At 39.7% G+C, this 13,977-nt stretch overlaps 1 protein-coding gene across 1 annotated transcript in view; it reads left to right on the forward strand.

The window, feature by feature from the left end:
* The window catches only part of LOC134678001 (MAP kinase-activated protein kinase 2), a 38,068-nt gene extending 26,308 nt beyond the window's left edge, over positions 1–11,760 (forward strand). Inside the window, exons 6-8 of the mRNA XM_063536443.1 lie at positions 202–324; positions 925–1,078; positions 7,269–11,760. Of these exons, the coding sequence (XP_063392513.1) occupies positions 202–324; positions 925–1,078; positions 7,269–7,345 (354 nt within the window). The 3' untranslated portion in view covers positions 7,346–11,760. The remainder of the gene's footprint in view (positions 1–201; positions 325–924; positions 1,079–7,268) is intronic.
* The last annotated feature ends 2,217 nt before the right edge of the window (positions 11,761–13,977 follow it).

Below are 13,977 nucleotides of genomic sequence, written 5' to 3' on the forward strand. Positions count from 1 at the left end.
TTATTAAATATTGACATTCAAAATCATCACTTAATAAAAGTCAACTCTACCAGCAAACATAAGAAAACAACTCAAAATTGTCATTTGATTACTTTGTCTCACATGTGAATAAAATGCGACTTTGCTATCAGTTTTTGAACAATCAAGAGAGCCTTTACTAGTGATGGTGTGGACAAAATAATATTCAACTTTATCTTTCAGCGTATCCGACTAGGTCAGTACGACTTCCCTGAACCGGAGTGGTCCAACGTGTCGTCTGAAGCCAAGAATCTGATCAGAGGCATGCTCTGTGTCGACAGCGCGCAGCGTCTCACCATATACCAGGTAATTAACATCTCGTGATTATTTTTTTCTAATATTTTCCTCGTACGCCGATCCGCGCTCGACGGCTTAAATCTACTTAGCAGCGTACTACGGGGCTGTCCATAAATTACGTCATCGATTTTTGACGATTTTTGAAAATTTAAAGGGCCATATGTACTGTAAAACGGTGTACAACTTCTACAATAAGAAACTACCCTGAATATGCATATTCAGGTTCGATTCCACAAAAATGCTAGCAATTTTGAAAGCTATAGTTCGTTTTTTTTAGCATTAGAAATAAGGTAAACAATCTTTACGTGTCTTTTAATTGAAAAACACGTTTTAAAAATAAGTTACGGCAAATATGTAACAATTATGAATCTAATAATATATGATCATTTGTATTCTTCTGCATTCATAAGTAATAGTTACTGATTTTTAAAAAGCGTTTTTCAATTAAAAGACATGTCAAGATCGCTTACCTTCTTTCAAGTTCTTTCTAATGCTAAAAAACGAACTATAAAGTCCAAAGAATTCTTGAACTGTAGGTGCGATTATTAGGCACAGCCATAAATTATTTGTTCTGCGCTTGTAGTACCCAACTGTATATTTAATCCTCAGGTGATGTCCAGCCCCTGGATCCGCCAATACACTCAAGTGCCCCAAACGCCCCTATACACGAACACATTACTCCGCGAAACAGGGGAAGCGTGGGCCGACGTGCAAGATGAAATGACGCGGTCACTCGCTACAATGCGCGTTGACTACGACCAGGTATGTTGCAACGCTAGTCTCTAATATTGCCCAGGTGATGTCCAGCCCCTGGATCCGCCAATACACTCAAGTGCCCCAAACGCCCCTATACACGAACACATTACTCCGCGAAACAGGGGAAGCGTGGGCCGACGTGCAAGATGAAATGACGCGATCACTCGCTACAATGCGTGTTGACTACGACCAGGTATGTTGCAACGCTAGTCTCTAATATTGACTATCTCTGTCACTCTTAATAGAACGCGATGCAATAGACGTGTCTCTGTCACTCTTAATATGGCGCGATGTGCAAGATGAAATGACGCGATCACTCGCTACAATGCGTGTTGACTACGACCAGGTATGTTGCAGCGCTAGTCTCTAATATTGACTATCTCTGTCACTCTTAATAGAACGCGATGCAATAGAGGTGTCTCTGTCACTCTTAATATGACGCGATGTGCAAGATAAAATGACGCGATCACTCGCTACAATGCGTGTTGACTACGACCAGGTATGTTGCAGCGCTAGTCTCTAATATTGACTATCTCTGTCACTCTTAATAGAACGCGATGCAATAGAGGTGTCTCTGTCACTCTTAATATGACGCGATGTGCAAGATGAAATGACGCGATCACTCGCTACAATGCGTGTTGACTACGACCAGGTATGTTGCAGCGCTAGTCTCTAATATTGACTATCTCTGTCACTCTTAATAGAACGCGATGCAATAGAGGTGTCTCTGTCACTGTTAATATGACGCGATGTGCAAGATAAAATGACGCGATCACTCGCTACAATGCGTGTTGACTACGACCAGGTATGTTGCAGCGCTAGTCTCTAATATTGACTATCTCTGTCACTCTTAATAGAACGCGATGCAATAGAGGTGTCTCTGTCACTCTTAATATGGCGCGATATGCAAGATGAAATGACGCGATCACTCGCTACAATGCGTGTTGACTACGACCAGGTATGTTGCAGCGCTAGTCTCTAATATTGACTATCTCTGTCACTCTTAATAGAAAGCGATGCAATAGAGGTGTCTCTGTCACTCTTAATATGGCGCGATGTGCAAGATGAAATGACGCGATCACTCGCTACAATGCGTGTTGACTACGACCAGGTATGTTGCAACGCTAGTCTCTAATATTGACTATCTCTGTCACTCTTAATAGAACGCGATGCAATAGAGGTGTCTCTGTCACTCTTAATATGACGCGATGTGCAAGATAAAATGACGCGATCACTCGCTACAATGCGTGTTGACTACGACCAGGTATGTTGCAGCGCTAGTCTCTAATATTGACTATCTCTGTCACTCTTAATAGAACGCGATGCAATAGAGGTGTCTCTGTCACTCTTAATATGACGCGATGTGCAAGATAAAATGACGCGATCACTCGCTACAATGCGTGTTGACTACGACCAGGTATGTTGCAGCGCTAGTCTCTAATATTGACTATCTCTGTCACTCTTAATAGAACGCGATGCAATAGAGGTGTCTCTGTCACTCTTAATATGACGCGATGTGCAAGATAAAATGACGCGATCACTCGCTACAATGCGTGTTGACTACGACCAGGTATGTTGCAACGCTAGTCTCTAATATTGACTATCTCTGTCACTCTTAATAGAACGCGATGCAATAGAGGTGTCTCTGTCACTCTTAATATGACGCGATGTGCAAGATAAAATGACGCGATCACTCGCTACAATGCGTGTTGACTACGACCAGGTATGTTGCAGCGCTAGTCTCTAATATTGACTATCTCTGTCACTCTTAATAGAACGCGATGCAATAGAGGTGTCTCTGTCACTGTTAATATGACGCGATGTGCGAGATGGAATGACTCGGTCACTCGCTACAATGCGTGTTGACTACGACCAGGTATGTTGCAGCGCTAGTCTCTAATATTGACTATCTCTGTCACTCTTAATAGAAAGCGATGCAATAGAGGTGTCTCTGTCACTCTTAATATGGCGCGATGTGCAAGATGAAATGACGCGATCACTCGCTACAATGCGTGTTGACTACGACCAGGTATGTTGCAACGCTAGTCTCTAATATTGACTATCTCTGTCACTCTTAATAGAACGCGATGCAATAGAGGTGTCTCTGTCACTCTTAATATGACGCGATGTGCAAGATAAAATGACGCGATCACTCGCTACAATGCGTGTTGACTACGACCAGGTATGTTGCAACGCTAGTCTCTAATATTGACTATCTCTGTCACTCTTAATAGAACGCGATGCAATAGAGGTGTCTCTGTCACTCTTAATATGACGCGATGTGCAAGATAAAATGACGCGATCACTCGCTACAATGCGTGTTGACTACGACCAGGTATGTTGCAGCGCTAGTCTCTAATATTGACTATCTCTGTCACTCTTAATAGAACGCGATGCAATAGAGGTGTCTCTGTCACTCTTAATATGACGCGATGTGCAAGATGAAATGACGCGATCACTCGCTACAATGCGTGTTGACTACGACCAGGTATGTTGCAGCGCTAGTCTCTAATATTGACTATCTCTGTCACTCTTAATAGAAAGCGATGCAATAGAGGTGTCTCTGTCACTCTTAATATGGCGCGATGTGCAAGATGAAATGACGCGATCACTCGCTACAATGCGTGTTGACTACGACCAGGTATGTTGCAGCGCTAGTCTCTAATATTGACTATCTCTGTCACTCTTAATAGAAAGCGATGCAATAGAGGTGTCTCTGTCACTCTTAATATGGCGCGATGTGCAAGATGAAATGACGCGGTCACTCGCTACAATGCGCGTTGACTACGACCAGGTATGTTGCAGCGCTAGTCTCTAATATTGACTATCTCTGTCACTCTTAATAGAAAGCGATGCAATAGAGGTGTCTCTGTCACTCTTAATATGGCGCGATGTGCAAGATGAAATGACGCGGTCACTCGCTACAATGCGCGTTGACTACGACCAGGTATGTTGCAGCGCTAGTCTCTAATATTGCCCAGGTGATGTCCAGCCCCTGGATCCGCCAATACACTCAAGTGCCCCAAACGCCTCTATACACGAACACATTACTCCGCGAAACAGGAGAGGCGTGGGCCGACGTGCAAGATGAAATGACGCGGTCACTCGCTACAATGCGCGTTGACTACGACCAGGTATGTTGCAGCGCTAGTCTCTAATATTGACTATCTCTGTCACTCTTAATAGAAAGCGATGCAATAGAGGTGTCTCTGTCACTCTTAATATGACGCGATGTGCAAGATAAAATGACGCGATCACTCGCTACAATGCGTGTTGACTACGACCAGGTATGTTGCAGCGCTAGTCTCTAATATTGACTATCTCTGTCACTCTTAATAGAAAGCGATGCAATAGAGGTGTCTCTGTCACTCTTAATATGGCGCGATGTGCAAGATGAAATGACGCGGTCACTCGCTACAATGCGCGTTGACTACGACCAGGTATGTTGCAGCGCTAGTCTCTAATATTGCCCAGGTGATGTCCAGCCCCTGGATCCGCCAATACACTCAAGTGCCCCAAACGCCCCTATACACGAACACATTACTCCGCGAAACAGGGGAAGCGTGGGCCGACGTGCAAGATGAAATGACGCGATCACTCGCTACAATGCGTGTTGACTACGACCAGGTATGTTGCAACGCTAGTCTCTAATATTGACTATCTCTGTCACTCTTAATAGAACGCGATGCAATAGAGCTGTCTCTGTCACTCTTAATATGACGCGATGTGCAAGATAAAATGACGCGATCACTCGCTACAATGCGCGTTGACTACGACCAGGTATGTTGCAGCGCTAGTCTCTAATATTGACTATCTCTGTCACTCTTAATAGAACGCGATGCAATAGAGCTGTCTCTGTCACTCTTAATATGACGCGATGTGTGAGATGAAATGACGCGATCACTCGCTACAATGCGTGTTGACTACGACCAGGTATGTTGCAGCGCTAGTCTCTAATATTGACTATCTCTGTCACTTTAAATAGAACGCTATGCAATAGAGCTGTCTCTGTCACTCTTAATATGGCGCGATGTGCAAGATGAAATGACGCGGTCACTCGCTACAATGCGCGTTGACTACGACCAGGTATGTTGCAGCGCTAGTCTCTAATATTGCCCAGGTGATGTCCAGCCCCTGGATCCGCCAATACACTCAAGTGCCCCAAACGCCCCTATACACGAACACATTACTCCGCGAAACAGGAGAGGCGTGGGCCGACGTGCAAGATGAAATGACGCGGTCACTCGCTACAATGCGTGTTGACTACGACCAGGTATGTTGCAGCGCTAGTCTCTAATATTGACTATCTCTGTCACTCTTAATAGAACGCGATGCAATAGAGCTGTCTCTGTCACTCTTAATATGACGCGATGTGCGAGATGAAATGACTCGGTCACTCGCTACAATGCGCGTTGACTACGACCAGGTATGTTGCAGCGCTAGTCTCTAATATTGACTATCTCTGTCACTCTTAATAGAACGCGATGCAATAGAGGTGTCTCTGTCACTCTTAATATGACGCGATATGCAAGATGAAATGACGCGATCACTCGCTACAATGCGTGTTGACTACGACCAGGTATGTTGCAGCGCTAGTCTCTAATATTGACTATCTCTGTCACTCTTAATAGAACGCGATGCAATAGAGCTGTCTCTGTCACTCTTAATATGACGCGATGTGTGAGATGAAATGAGGCGATCACTCGCTACAATGCGTGTTGACTACGACCAGGTATGTTGCAGCGCTAGTCTCTAATATTGACTATCTCTGTCACTTTAAATAGAACGCTATGCAATAGAGCTGTCTCTGTCACTCTTAATATGACGCGATGTGTGAGATGAAATGAGGCGATCACTCGCTACAATGCGTGTTGACTACGACCAGGTATGTTGCAGCGCTAGTCTCTAATATTGACTATCTCTGTCACTCTTAATAGAACGCGATGCAATAGAGCTGTCTCTGTCACTCTTAATATGACGCGATGTGTGAGATGAAATGACTCGGTCACTCGCTACTATGCGCGTTGACTACGACCAGGTATGTTGCAGCGCTAGTCTCTAATATTGACTATCTCTGTCACTCTTAATAGAACGCGATGCAATAGAGCTGTCTCTGTCACTCTTAATATGACGCGATGTGTGAGATAAAATGACGCGATCACTCGCTACAATGCGTGTTGACTACGACCAGGTATGTTGCAGCGCTAGTCTCTAATATTGACTATCTCTGTCACTTTAAATAGAACGCTATGCAATAGAGCTGTCTCTGTCACTCTTAATATGACGCGATATGCAAGATGAAATGACGCGATCACTCGCTACAATGCGTGTTGACTACGACCAGGTATGTTGCAGCGCTAGTCTCTAATATTGCCCAGGTCATGTCCAGCCTCTGGATCCGCCAATACACTCAAGTGCCCCAAACGCCTCTATACACGGGTAATACATATATATTATGTTGCTTTGGCAATATAGCTAATATTGCCGCTATAGTCTTTGACAATATCGGACGATTTTACCACCTTGCATATCGATTTACGATCGTGAAAACTTGTTCGGTCCTCCCTTAACCCAGGATTATAATTTCAGCCTATATACGTCCCACTGCTGGGCACAGGCCTCTTCTCAAGCGCGAGAGGGCCTGGGCTATAGTTCCCACGCTAGCCCATGCGGATTGGGGACTTCACATACACCTTTGAATTTCTTCGCAGATGTATGCAGGTTTCCTCACGATGTTTTCCTTCACCGAGAAGCTAGTGGTAAATGTCAAATGATATGCAGTACATAAGTTCCGAAAAACTCATTGGTACGAGCCAGGATTTGAACCCGCGGCCTCCGGATTGAGAGTCGACGTCATATTTTTTACGAGCTTTTATTTAGTTTCACCTGACCGTTGTCTGTAATCAAATCTTGCAAGTTAAATTTGATCCACTTCCCGGTTTCCGATTGAGCTGAAATTTTGCATACATATGAAAGTCGGGTGACAATGCAATATTATGGTGTCATCGAGCTGATCTGATGATGGAGACCGGAGGTGGCCATAGGAACTCTGTGATAAAACAACGAAACCTAATTGTGTTTGGGGTTCTTAGAATTGTCTCGATGAGTATTAGTTGCCTGTGGAAAAAAAGTACAGTCGGCGATAAAAGCTTGTACCAAAATGAATTTTTTTCCAAAAACTTTTTTTTCTTTTTAATTCCAGGTACAAATCAAAGCACTGGAGCAGAGTAATAACTCCCTACTGAACAAGAGACGGAATAAGGTCGGCGCCTGAGACGCGGAGTACTTAGCTTCCACTAAACTTTAACCCTTTCACCGCTAGCGCCACCTGCACTATTACACTAACCCGGGGTTAACCGGTTAAACCTGGAGTTACCATGGTTACCGATCCAATTAGACTGTGGGTTAACGAGTTAACCGCTTAACCCCGGGTAAGTGGCATGGTGCAAGTCGCCCTAAGACGTCGCGGCTAGAATTAGACCAAGAAAAGTCCAGTTTGATAGCCCACGAAGTGCAAGTGTTATTTGCGCGTCATAATTTCATAGAAGTTTGACGTTTAAAATGACACTTGCACTGCGTGGGCTATCAAACTCGCTGCAGAATTTTCTCGGTCTGAATCTACCCAAAATCAACTTTGAGGTTGTGCACAAACTCGAGTTGTTTTCGGCTACTCTTTGACCCCCCCTTGGTGATATTTCGTGAGGTTTTTGGCTACCTCCCCCACATAACCTCACGTGTATTTTTTTTTGCAAAATTTTCTATCCGTTCTGTCAAGGCCACGCGTTCCAAAATTTCGTAAAATGGACTCGCCATTGAAGAGCGGAGTGATGATTTATGTTTAACGAAACCGAGTAAAAGTATCTACCTAGTCATGTGGTACATATTTTTACTTTATAGTTTCGTTCACTGTAGAAAGATACACGTCAGGTCTCCTTATACCACAGCGTGATCTGTCGTGATTTTTTCGTGACCCCCACCGTCCAACCTCGCGTGATTTGTGTACAAGCCCACAGCGATGCGTCCATAGAACTCCGTTCCTACCAACAAAGTGGGACCTATTGCTTGGAAACGACACATATGTGACGTCCCACGGGTAAAGGTACCTTATGGCGGTTGGCGCTTACGCTATTATTAACGCCGCTCCAATATTGTTGCGGCGCTATGCGACGTAAGCGCCAGCCGCCGTAAGGTACCTTTTTCATGGAACGTCACATATACAGTATTGTACGGGTCTCTGGGTAAATAGTATAAAAAGTGATCAATGTACCTGCCGGTACTTTATATACACAATTATAATTAGGAAAAGTTTTTGCTCCTATTAAACATAAATATATAGAAAAATATGGGGGTGGCTATACGTAACCCTTATTACAATGTATTAAGCATCACTAGGTTTAGTAATAAGTATAACATTAAAAATCACAATACAACATCTAGACGCAAATACAGGGTCATGTTTGGACCGTTGGCCATATTGTGCGAGGTGATTAGGTAGGTCATACTGAACAACTTTTTCTATGGGACCAACCACGAAATCTCAAAAAAAAATTTGGCTTTCCCATAGAAAACGTCGATATCCACTCGACCAAAATGTATGAAACGGCCGGAAAAAATTTTGATTTCGGAGTTGGTCCCATAGAAAAAGTTGTTCAGTATGGCCTACCTAATCACCTCGCACAATATGGCTAACGGTCCAAAAATGACCCTGTATATTTTTTATTTAAATAAACCCGCATTTTTTCTCCAAATGTTAGTACTAATTTTTATTGTAAATTTGAGTATTGCATCAGAAAAAATAATAGTTTGACATGTTGTAGACATGCAGAAAAACAAGTAGACTTACAGATGTAGTGCATAATTGTTTTCCATCGTATTTTCTCGGAAACGTTCGTATTTGTCATGCTACTTCAGTCAATCCCAGTACTTTTTGTACCGAGACTGACTGAAATGGCAAGACACGTTCGAAAATACTACGGAAAATAAATATACATACTTACCGTAAGAGTATAAAACTTTGCCCTTTAACATAACTTTGCCCACCGCGTCACAGTTCAGCAAAAGCGAAATAACTTTAAAGTGATGAAAGTGTACCTGTCTGTGTTAAAGGGCAAAGTTTTATACTTTTACGGTACATCTGTAACTGTTTCTGGACACTATGTACGCTGGAAACATATTTCTGCCTGTGACTGATGATGGCCTAAAACTGTTACTTATGTTGGTTTCGCCTGTATCAATTCTGGGCACTAGTTTCACGCATGTTGTTAATTTGGAACAGAATATAAAATTTAAACTTATTTGGGTAAGTACGACTTCAATGGTTTTTTTTTTAAAATCAAAAGCTACCTACTCGATATCCTAATTAAAAAAAACTGAATGTTGAAATAAACTAAGTATTAATTTAACTAAACTTCGTCATTAGTTAAATTAATACTTAGTGATATGACGGTCAGTATACAAATATTCATAGTATTTTCTTATGTCCAAAGCATCGTGTTTTGTATGTCACGGATGACCATACACTTGCCAACTTAGCCGTCAAAAAATGTAAGTACTATCCATTTTTAATAATTCAATAATGAATTATTCTAGTAAAATAATTGACATCAATATTTTTATAAAGTGGGCAAAGTTACCCACTAGTTATGTGGGCAAAGTTGGTACAGTCAAAATAATGGTTGTTTGCTTGGGCAAATAAATTAAAAAGGTTGTAAAACGATATTTAAAAGATGTGTGCAATGTCAATTTCTACTATAAGGTGCTATCGCCGAGATTTCTATGCTTTTTGACGTTTTATATTAGATATGTATACATTGTATACTAAGTAAAGTTAGATCAAGAAAAGACTGCAACAATTTTGATAGCACACTCAGTGCAAGTGTTATTTATTTTAAACGTCAATTCTATGGAATTCAGCATCATCATCTCAGCCATAAGACGTCCACTGCTGAACATAGGCCTCCCCCTTGGACCTCCATACGTGCCGGATGGGGGGTGAATGCCATAATCGCCACGCTTGGCAGGCGGGTTGGCAATCGCAGTCGAGTACACCGAATTTGAGGGACGCTGCTGCCCGTCCACCGGTGGTTTTGGACGTAGTTTAAGGACATACCCGGGTCTATGGAATAATAACGTATAAATAACACTTACACTGCGTATGCTATCAAAATCGGTGCACTTTTCTTGGTCTAAGTCTAGTAAATGTTTTACAAATTATTCGTAAAGCTTGAATACCTATTTTATTAAAATGGTATAAGTATGTATTTATGTTACAAGAATAAATAGGAAATGTAAAGAAAGACAAACTTCGCTTTGCGAATTCGAAATTGTTCAAAAAACTATCTTTACAAAATACGGTTGAAAAATACTCGCGTCTTGAGTTAGAGAAAGAAAAGTCTGCAACGATTTTGATAGCATACGCAGTGTAAGTGTTATTTATACGTCACAATTTCGTAGAATTGACGTTTAAAATAACACGTGCACTGCGTGTGCTATAAAAATCGTTGCAGACTTATGTTGGTCTAACTATATGTTTGCTATTCACTCCAGTCTATAATAAGTACCCAACGAAAAATAATCCTATAATTATACATAATAGACACCAATAGAAAACGATACGATTAATACGTATATTATATTTTTACAACTATACAAATGCTGCTTCTATGCGAATTGTCAAAATGTTGCTTTTTAGGGTTAAAAATTGTGTTATTTTTATGTTTGCCGTCCAAACGAGAGAGTAGGGAATTATTTACCTAAAATTGGAAAATGGTGCATAATTTTTATATAGTTTACTAAGCAGGGCCTTAAACTATGCCAAGGCCCTTGGTCACATAAGTATTTGGGGCCCTTTTTGGAAAGTAAAAAAAAAAATTGAACTTACATTTTTCTACTATGATCTTCTATTTATTATGGGTAATCAAATATCGTCGGGTGACAAGCAAAAGTCATTAAATACTATCAAAAAAATAAAGTAACAATGCGCTTTATTACACTTGTAACACGGTTTATTGTCCAATAATTTAAATGGTGTTAGTTAGTGACTTTTGCTTGTCACCCGACGATATACCGTTACTGTTTGTCCTTCGGGGCCCCCTGAGGAGGGGGGCCCTGGTATGGTAGACGGTACAGTTACTAAGGACGAAATGACATGAAATTGAAGTATTGTAAAATTTTCGATTATTTTTATAGACTACAATAAGATATTTACTACATATTAAAAAATCTAGGGGACAAAATAATGTGCTTGAAAGGGGAAAATTAGTATTTTTTAGACAATAATTCCTCTCGTATAAAAAAAATAATTAGGAAAAACTGGCTTTGTCTCATTAAGTAATTAGCATAATTTGTAAAAGTCACAAACATAACAGCTGTATATATGACATCACATTGCCATTATGTATGTAGTTTATAAGTAGGTATAGGTACGTAGTTTATAGTAGGTATATGTAATTTGCATTTGTTTTTGCTGAAATCCATTTTTTTGTATGATGTAACTTAACTACTTAATAAAAAATATCGTTTATTTTATGATATTAAAACTTCACAAAATCAGGAAGAATGGAAATATTATTTTTTGTGTTTTTACAAAGGATTTTGGTAAAAACTGTAACCTTAGTTATAAGTTGTAACTGACTTAATTATTGTCAATAAGATGCGTGATTAATGGTTATTAAAATTGTACAATAATAATATTTTTTTATTTGATCATCCTGTGACTGCCCCAATTAACTTCAACTTTTCCCCAATTAATTACAACTTTGCCCCAATTAATTTCAACTTTGCCCCAATTTAATTTCGTGTAAAGTGTTCATAAAAATGCACTTTGATGTGTTGAAATGAAACGAAATATAAATAGTTGTTTTATTTATTATTTTTTTATTAACCAATACCTTAAGCAATACAGTACAGATAGCGATGCTTATATTACGAATGTACAGCAGTTGCCTTAGAAAAGGCATAAGTCACATTATAAGAGCTCACGCCTTCTCCGGGCGTAGGTCTCCAAACAAAAACATTACCCTCCTTCTGACGCAGTCGGGTAAAAAGCAAACTTCTAACTTCGAAGACCTTAAATATATTACAATAGTCACAAACACATCAAAATAACAGTTTATTATTAGTATTACATTTTGCCCGTTTAGTACACACTAGAAGCATTTGAAGGTTTTTATAGCAATTTAAATGTCGAATGCCTCTAGTGAGTTTGTAAGGTTATGTTCATTTCCATATTAAATGGTATAATTATGTTCCAGGAAAACTAGAAAAAGTAACATATAAAACCTTTTTAACGAAAACAAATTTTTTAACAAGCTTTCTCTATAACCAACGCAAGAAGTAAGAAATGGGCAAAACAGGAAAAAGTTGTAAGCGTTTATATTATTCGTAATGATAGAGTATATGTGACAATTCATGAAAAGGTTGATTTACACATGTAAACGTGTGATATAGCTCAATATTTTTTGTCAACTTTGCCTAGAATCAATACGTAGTTATACTATTTAGAGTTAGACCAAGAAAAGTCTGCAGCGATTTTGATAGCCCACGCAGTGAGTTATTTATATTTCATAATTTCATAGTAGTTTGACGTTTAAAATATAATGTCACTGCGTGGGCTATCAAAATTGCTGCAGTGTCTTCTTAGTCTAACTCTAAGGCCTACTTGCACCATTCTACTAACCCGGGATTAAGCGGTTAAATCGTTAACCTAGTGTCAAATTGTAGGTACTGGTAACCATGGTAACGCCAAGTTTAACCGGTTAACCCCGGGTTAGTGGAATGGTGCAAGTGGGCCTAACATACCGTATTGACTGTATTTTTTTAGCGTTAGTAGATAACTCATGAGGAGCCATTTCTTTTTTTTACATTTCAGGCTTTTTCATGCTGTCACAAATGGAAAATTAATATTTCGTATTGGCCATTTTTGCTAAACGCTTAAATCGTTTAGGTATATCATAAAAAGCTAAATTACCAATATACTTTCATCAATTGAGTACAAAATTACATTTCACAATGTTTAGATGTTCAAAATAAAATGAAACCACGGCTGTTCCGCAAGATCCCATTTTACTCGGACAATCATATTTTTGAACACAAAAATATATCATATTTTTATTTATACACGTGGGGTCTGACTTAAAGGCAATATCATTACAATAAACAATATATTATACAATTTATTTATGATTTAAATGATCCATCCATTATCTCAACTATGACATAACCTACCTTTACCGACTTATCTTTTTTAAGGCATATTCTATTGCATTTTTAAAACCTAGAGTTGGGAAAAATACTGGACGCCATGTTAGGACTGAAGTATCTTGGTACAAGATTCTTTTGTACTTTTTACAATGACAGATTCAAGAGATCAATGAAGATTGACAAGTACATGTTTTAGACTTATGTTATGACATATTATAAGCAATCCAGGATGGCTTTAAATTCAATTTTACGTAGGTGTTTTTACTCTGAAGGATATTTATCAATTTATATTTAGTGTTTTGGGATAAAAATCACAAACATAAAAATTCATCGGAGGAACATACAGTCAGCAGCAGAAGTTGCTAAGCGGGTGAGGTGTTCAAAATTATCTTGACACGCTCTCTTAACAATAAAGTCGCGTCAAGATCATTTTGAAAACCTGTCCCGCTTAGCAACTTCTGCTGCTGACTGTACAGTTGTATGGCCATAATCATTAGTTTTTTTTTTATAAATCAGGTAATTGGGAAAGCAAGATGGAAGAAAATAGTTAAGTGCGGTAAAGATATATTATACCTGACATATGATATGTGACTTCAGGTAATCAATGATATATGCATGACAGGGGCAATGTGTGATGACAAATCAATGTATGTACAAATGTTTGTGGCAGTTGACAAGGTACAATAGGGTAATTCGCCAGTAACT

This window comes from Cydia fagiglandana, chromosome 27, assembly GCF_963556715.1.
Source record: "Cydia fagiglandana chromosome 27, ilCydFagi1.1, whole genome shotgun sequence".
In the NCBI taxonomy this organism is placed as follows: Eukaryota; Metazoa; Arthropoda; class Insecta; order Lepidoptera; family Tortricidae; genus Cydia; species Cydia fagiglandana.